We start from the raw sequence: 8,346 nt of genomic DNA on the forward strand, positions 1-8,346 counted from the left end.
GAACTTCAATGCAAGATGTGGCATTTATGGAGTTCAATCGCCATCCTGATTTTGTGCCCGATGATTTTCTAATTGATGTAGCTCCATATTCACAGAGCCAAGAACACCAAAGGCCTTCGCGAATGGATTACATACGTGATGGGGTTGCTGCAATGACACAATTATAAATTATTGCTCTAATATGTTTAGGTCTATTTGCAAATATTTATTGGTTGTAATGTAACTTCATTAATATTATGCATTAAGTCCTTTTAAGTAATTATATAATAAAATAAAATTGAACTACAATTTCTAACCAAACACATTAAATAATTTTTTTCTTAACCTCAATTTTAACTACAGTTTTAACCAAACATATATTTTTTCAGACCAAAGAGCCGTCTTCATAAGATTTTAAAAAATAAAAACTAACTTAACACACACAAATGTTTCAAAATCAGATCTATGACAGCCATGTGAAATGAATTACAGGAGTACCACCAGAATGAGGAACTGGAACAGATTATCAGAACCCCCAAGTTTAAGCTTGAAGCTTCAAAATCAGAGGTACCTGAATCCTGGGAGGTTAACCACCAGTATCTTCAATGTTTAGGAATGAGGAACTGCAAGGAAAGATTGGGCCAACAAATTGCTACCCAAAAGAAGCATCTTAGTGATCTAGTGCCGGACTGAGAAGATAAACCACCAGTGCAGGTGTTGTTGTGAATTCTCAGCTGAGACCAGTATTGTTGCGGCTGCTATGGAAGGAGTTGAAGATGTTGGAACTAGTGCTGGACCGAGAAGATGAAACTTGTGCTGTGAGTGTCGGTTAAAACCTTTGATATGTCTACACTATGCTCCAATTCTTTAAGCAAGTAATTTCATACTAAAGGAAGAAAACTTGGGAGGATGAGAACTGCTGCTACTGGTGGCGGTGAAGTAAGGTGGTTGCTCGGTGCTGCTGTGGTTGGACTGCGTTCTACCACAGGAACGGCCAAGGTGAAGCAGTTGCCTGCTGGACCGAGATGCTGCAAGAGCTGGAACCAGCTGCGCTAGACTGCTGATGGTGTTGCACAAGAGAAGATGAAGTGCTGGTGGAGGTCACGATGCTGCTTCCATGGAGGAATGGAGGTTGGGAGAGATGGGTTAATTATGTTGATACTCTTCGGCTTGCTACGGGTGTGCTGGTGGTGAGAGTGTGTTTTGCCGTGCGTGTTTGGGGTTTCTTTTTAAACTAATTATCTCTTAAAATTTATCTTTTCGTTTTGTGAGTGCTATAACCATTTGTTTATAAATAAAACAAATTTATTATTTTTACTGGCATTTATAAAACACGTACATCAAAATAATTTAAAAATAAATAAAAAATTAAATTCAAAAATTCAAAAGCTACCCTAAATACCCATGATTCGTTTAATTAACCAACAAAAGGAACCAAGGGTTTAAAAAAAAGGTCAATCTAATAATAAATAGCAGAATATCATCAGAGAAGAAATAGAGGAATATCAGAGAAGTGTCTGTCATGGATGCCACAACAATATTACTAACAGAAGCTCTCAGGGAAAAATCAATAAATTGGTAATTAATCTCTAAATGAACTTCCATGGTACACAAATTACAAATTGTATAGGCACGCAATGCACAGTGAATTACAAGTTTTGGGAATTTCAATCCCCTGAAGCAATTACATGGCCACGGACTATTGATCCACCCCTAATATGCCGATAATGCAGCCACGCCGGGTTGAATGTCAGCCCACATCACACAGAATCCTGCTTGCTTCCTTGATTCGACTGCTGATCAATAGGGTTTGCTCTGTTTATTGTCTTTCTTAAGCTGAACCTTTAACTTCTTACCGCCCAATTGGCATCCATTCATCATGGTAATGGCATTTTGAGCTGCAGCTGGTGAGTCATAACTCACAAATCCTGAAAATAAAGGCCTATCAGAGACATAGGTAGATCTCCTAATTGCAAATGTCAGGCTCAGAAGTAAAGTTCATACCGAAACATTTGCTAACACCAGTTGCTTTATCAACAAAGACCTTGGCACTTAAGACCTGACCAAATGCTTGAAAAGTATTGGCAAGCTCTTGGTCACCGAATTCTTGAGGTATATGATATATGAATAAATTAGCACCAGGTGGACCTAAGATGCACAACACAGGCATTTAGGAGAAAAGAACCACAGGAATGCAAAAAGGAGTAACAATTAACAAGGCATGGAATAATAATAATTATGTAATAAACATGCCTTCCACTTGACCCCCAGAACTTCCACTGGCAGCTGAAGATGTTGCAGAATTACAGCTCGGAACTGTGGGTGATAATGCACCAGGAGAACTACTCAAAGGTCGATGACTCATTATTGCTCCAGGATATACAATTGGATACTGAAGACCTGGCATCGTAGGATAAGCAGAGCCCATATAACTAGCGGGAGCATAATTTCTAGGGGAAATATTGAGTGAAAGGTCAGGTCTGATCCCACCACGCAGACGGTATGGCACAAGTTCATAAGCTCCAGGAGCCTACAAGGAAAACAAAGAGATGGCCATGCTCTTAACACCATTTTGATTTTAAATAGTAAATTAAAAAATGTTCGAGTTAAATGAACAAAGGTAAGCAAGATACAAAGAAGTTAGGGAGTCAAGAAAGATCCTGACAACTTCAAAAAGGTTTTGGTAACTGCAGATTCTGGGATATTTCCTGGAAAATAGAAACAGACCTGGTATCCATATCCATTATAAGGGGGAGCATATCCCATTGGCAAGGCACCAAATAATGATGGATGTTGTGAATCAGTATTGGGCATAGCTTGAGATTGTGCTTTCTGGGCCCTCCGAGCCTGCCTTTCCTTTTCTGTATCTGCCCATTTGACAACCAAAGGAACACTTGAACCCTAACAAAGCAAGAGAGCAATCAGACTGCATATCATTGATTCATGCATCCATATTAATGCCGAGCTCCAAGTTTTAAACAGGTTTACAAAGACTGGCCCTCAACCCTCAATTCTTTATAACTTACAAAAATAAATAAATATATAAAACATAAACTCAACAGGGAGAAGAAAAAGAAAACTAGTTAAAACTTGGAACTCGTTCCTACAGCATCTGTTAAGAACGCGACAAGGTCAAACGAAAGATAAGTTTCAATTTTCGATCTATCATTTGTTGTAAGAGAAAAATATATTGATATTGATACAAGTTTGTGATCGGTTTTATACCTTCATATTGTACAGCCTATTCAGGAAATACAAGTTTGGTTATTCAAGTTCAGAGAAAGCTACATAAATTATTTTGACACAGTTACTTATGCTATTCTGTCAAAAGCTCATCACCAGCCTGACCAAATAGTTAGCAAAACACCATCAAAGTGACTAAATGACAGATTTTACCAGGCAGATCCATGAGGTTACATTATGTAACAAAACCTTATTCAATGTTCGAGTTCAATTTGATAACCAAAATTGATTAAAAAGACAGGAAAAAAAAAAGATGACATTTCCCATCACATTTTTAAACAGCATGGAATTAAAGTTGGGTTCTAACTAGAAAGAATAATTGCTTGAGTTTGAAAGCTCACCTCCATTTTATGCTTCCCATTGATGTCCTCCAGGGCAGCATGGGCTTGCTCTTTTGTCTCATACTTCAAAAAAGCACAGCCTGCCAATTAGTTAATTGAGATCAGCAAGAACAGTACAGTTCAGTGCTTCACAACAACAGCCAGTTAAGAAATCAGGATTATTAAAGAAAGAATACCTTTGCTTGTTTGTTGAGAACCTCTTAGTATTTGTAAGTCCTTTATAATTCCATATTTAGAGAACAAATCGGATAATTCAGCTTCAGAGACATTTTTTGGAAGCATACCAACAAATAGTTTGTGTTCTGGATTGCAAGGACAAAAAAAAATCATAATGGGACATGCTAAATTAACACTAAAATAAAAGAATCAATTAAGGCATGAGAAATTGCTGCAGCAATTCACAGTAATGATCTTAATGGCAAATAAATCAATAGTCAAAGATATTTTATTACACCTAGCCTTTCCAACTCTCCATCTGCATACTTCACTTGCAACGGACTAGATGCCTGAATTGGAAAGAAAGAAAAGGATGCATTTCAATTAGAGAGACAGTGAGATGAATGCATTAGAGCTTAATTAAAATAAGAGCACAAGTCATACAAAGCTAGCACTGATCAAGGACCACATTGCAAGTTATCAGACTATCCAACCACTGAGATATTTAACAAAAGAAGGCAGTGAGAATTAAACCCCTAAATAAAACAGATTATACAAAACCAGAAAAAGGCTAGACCTCAAAGAATCCTGATTAACTGAAATACCTAGGCCAGCAAAATCCTAGATTGCATGGCTATTCATCTATAATAACAGTGATTGAGATATGATGTAATTAACCATCAAATGTTGAAGATCAATTGTGAACATATGCTGCAATATCTAAAATATTCTAGTAATGAACTAAAAGTATCGATGGTTTTTCCATAATTATTGGCTTTACATTCAAATTTAAACTATTCAAATAAGTCTTAAGACTCCATCGCAACTTATGCCTGCAGAAAGGTTTCTTTTTTTTTTTTTGGTGTCACAACATCCTTACAATACATTCTTCGAAACAATTTCAATTTTGGTTTAGAATCTCTCAACATTTTCTCTCATCTACATATGCATCCTAATTTCATTTTGTGTAGAGCGACTCACCCACACTTTTCACTGCCATATCTATTCACAATTATCAAAGCCCACGCTCTCATCACCAATATCCAATATAAATGTATTGTATATGCATCATGATATCCATTTTATCAAAATCAACTTCTTTTCATCCCTCCTAAAACACCACCGTCTTTCCCATACTCTATTAGCAATATTACCACGATCTCATTGACAAAACCAGTCCTCGTTGCAACAGATTCCAACTCTAACACAGTAAAATTTACTTGTGATGCAAACATATTCTACTACTGTAAATCACCGAGGCTTGTTTTGACATGATTAATAATAATTAACTAAACAGTTATCAGCATCAGTAATCTATAACCATTACATCACAGGATCCACAGGTCACTCACAATATATCAAACACAGTAGAAACCATCCCATGTCTCCAAAGTCGACCACAGTAAGTACTTTCCATAAATACCAAATAAAATAAACTACTCAAATTAAGTCCGAAGAATTAATTAATCACATTTCATCTACAATACAATGTGGATAGAAAACAAGAAATCAGCAAGTTATAGACTGTACATAGAGAGAGAGAGAGAGATCAATTTAGAGGAAGGACTAACCCCGGGCAACGTTAGAGAGAGAGAGAGAGAGAGAGAGAGAGAGAGAGAGAGATCAATTTAGAGGAAGGACTAACCCCGGGCAACGTTTTCTTATTATGACAAGCATTAACAGCCTTATCTGCTTCTTGTCTAGAAGGACATAATAGAAAACAACAACCTAAGAGAAGAGGAAATTAGGGTTGCAAGAACCATTACACACTGCGAATCTTGAATGTGAAGAATTTAAAGCAAGTATGCAACCTCGGGAAGCGCGAGTGATCTTGTCTTTAATGATGTTGACTTCGTCCACCAAAGCGAACTCTTTGAACATTGCCAGAAGCTCATCTTCTGTCATGTGCTTCGGTACTTGACCTACAAATAGCTTCACGCTCTCTTCATTATTGCTGCTGCTTGATTTCTTCTCCTTTTCACCCTCCGCCATGACCCCAAACAAATTAAATTAAACACTCCCTCCCCCCCTCCCTCTCTCTCTCTCTCTCTCTCTCTCTCTCTGTTCGTGTTGGTGTGCTTGGAACACACTCCGCCCCCCTGGAATCCTCCACTGGCTTTGTTTCTCTCTCCAGATTTCTCGTGTTTTTTTCTTTTTTGGTGATTTCGTCGTCGCATGGAAATTGGGGGATTCCCGGATGGCAAATTTGGATCTTCGATGGATAAATTATAAAATTAAATAGTTTCCATTTGGGCTTAGACTTTTGATTTATTTACAACACTGACCTTACAGCTGTTTCAGACTAAGTTTTTAGGCTTGGAGATGGGTGTGCTTTGCGGTGTTATTACTCTCTAGTCATGTCTATTTAACTATTTCTCAGTTTAAATTACCGTAACGCCCTTCTTCTTTTTTGTCTTTTCTTCTCTCTTGCATGGCATGGCAACCGGAGTGATTTTTCCTCCTCCTCCTCCTCCCTCCGGTTATCTGAAATCTCTCCGCCATAGATAATAGCAAATCTTTTCTTTTATGTCTTTTTAGAAGACTCATCACTCTCTACCACCATTTTTGGAATTTTAATCTGAGTCTCATGGACGAAACAAGACAGCAGTGATAAGAAGTTTGCCGCGTTGTGATAAAGGCCTGGGGGCTGAGGCTCTACAATTAAAAGCGAGCAGCGTGCATGTCCACATGGTTCTTGCTTGTGCTAATTGGAGCAATGGGCAAAGAATGTCTGACAGATAGATATAATGAAAAGGACAAGTCTCAAGTCTCCCCCGTTTCTGTCTTCCCTTGCTTTCTTTCTCAAGCCTTAGGCCTTAGGCCTATGAAATAACATTTTCCCTCCTCCCTTTTGAATCGTGCATACCTACGATGACATGTCCTCAAGGTCTAATCTCCGTTCCTAACATGCCTATCATAGAGAACTCTAATTATTCCCTCACGTAATGTACACCAGCACTGATGGGCACCATGAATTCATTGTGCCCCTGAATTTTAATTCTTTTCACCCCCATTCTTTTGTTTTTGATTTTGCTATTTAAGGGCTAATTGGAGGCTAATTTGCATAAAATTGTTAAGGAAGGATGGAATTAATAGATAGAGGACTAAAATGAAACATGCAAAGAACATGAGTGGTGTTTTCTAATTCTTTGTGAAATGTTTAACTTAGTCCTCATTCTTTACTAATTATAAGAATTGGGTCCCTTTAATTTTGTAAGTTTCAACAAAAGATCAGAATTTAAAATAGAATTATAACCAGTGGTAAAGAGACGTTTTATAAATAGAATTAATCTGATAAAATTTTATTTATTAATAAATAGAATTAACCTTTCAATTAACATAAATTAACTTTATTTTTATTTTGTAAACTTTATATATATATATATATATGAACTCAAACTCGAATGCTTTCTTTAAAGCATAACTAGAAAAAAAATAAAAGGCCTAATTCATTTAAAATTCAAAGAACAACAATTAAAAAGAATACATGTGATTCATTTGTAACAAGGTCAAATTAACTTAAAATCCAAACAAAAATAAATTATACATATTGTTATTTAAAATTATATTTAGAAAAAAAATAAAACAAAAGCTCTACTTGCTAAATATGTTAAGTTAATGGATATGTTACAAGATAATTTAATATCAAGATAGAATTGACATGTAATTTTCTTAATCTACTTTGGTTTCTTTTACATATCTCTTTCGTAATCATCTATTCTCACTTTCTCAACACCATCATTAAAGGGGGAGTCGCCACATCCAATTGAAGACCAATAGAAACGATCTTCATGGTTGAAGCCACTATAATTGGCTCTATGTCAATTATCAATAATGTATTTAGCTTTCTTGGCTTTTTGCTTGTGTTGATTCTGTTAGCAGCGACGCAAGGAGATGATGCCATCAGTCTGACGTGGTTGAACGGTGACCGAAACTCACTCCTTTCTTGTTCATTGATGGTGGTAAGTTCTCTTCTTCTTCTTTTCTGTATGTTCCTTTTTTTTTTTAAGTATTTTAAAAATATATATATTAAAATAATTATTTTTTATTTTATTTTAGATATTAGTGTATTGATATCATTGAAAAACACTCAAAAAAATCAATTTATTATATTTCAAGGTAAATACACTCAAATACAGTTGCAAACTCGATATCACATAAATACTCTAATAACTTCAATTGTTGATCAATGATTTTTTTTTTATAATTTTCTCAGGCAAAACAAGGAATCAAGGGTAACAGGGGTTAGAAAAATAACTTTAGGCTCTTTTACTTTTTACCATACTAGTGCATTGCAAAAAAACACGCAACCTATATAATTTGAATGGTGTTCCTAGCACAACAAATTGATAGACTTTAGGGATCGACTTTGTTTAAATCTCTTATCAACTTAAATGTTTATTTAAAAAAAATCTTGAAATGATATTGTTTTAATACAATAAAAAAGTTCTTCCACTTACTAACCATTAGGTTATAGAATCATCTTGTTGATTTTCTAAACTAAATCGATTCTTGATTCTTGCAACTGTAGTTCAAAATTAATTTGAGTATTGTATTAGTTTGAATATTTTCTCGAGTTTAGATCTTTGCTTTTCTATTTCTGATGAATCATAATTTATTGATATTT

General features: G+C 35.7%; 1 protein-coding gene across 2 annotated transcripts; it reads right to left on the reverse strand.

Moving 5' to 3' along the window:
• Positions 1 to 1,535: 1,535 nt before the first annotated feature.
• On the reverse strand, positions 1,536 to 6,082 carry LOC105117871 (CUGBP Elav-like family member 6). 2 transcript variants are annotated; one of them, XM_011015656.1, is made up of 10 exons: positions 5,531 to 6,082; positions 5,365 to 5,447; positions 4,018 to 4,069; positions 3,740 to 3,865; positions 3,564 to 3,643; positions 2,707 to 2,880; positions 2,233 to 2,509; positions 1,984 to 2,127; positions 1,767 to 1,907; positions 1,536 to 1,678 (listed from the first exon to the last, which is right to left on the reverse strand). In XM_011015656.1, exons 1-9 carry the CDS (start codon positions 5,709 to 5,711, stop codon positions 1,780 to 1,782), a joined length of 1,245 nt encoding a protein of 414 aa, XP_011013958.1. In that variant the 5' UTR covers positions 5,712 to 6,082; the 3' UTR covers positions 1,536 to 1,678; positions 1,767 to 1,779. The 2 variants fall into 2 exon arrangements, with proteins under 2 accessions (XP_011013958.1, XP_011013957.1); XM_011015655.1 differs by having other exon boundaries at positions 1,536 to 1,675; positions 1,746 to 1,907; positions 5,531 to 6,062.
• Positions 6,083 to 8,346: the final 2,264 nt, after the last annotated feature.

Source organism: Populus euphratica, unplaced genomic scaffold (assembly GCF_000495115.2).
Source record: "Populus euphratica unplaced genomic scaffold, PopEup_1.0 scaffold1582.1, whole genome shotgun sequence".
Taxonomy (NCBI): Eukaryota; Viridiplantae; Streptophyta; class Magnoliopsida; order Malpighiales; family Salicaceae; genus Populus; species Populus euphratica.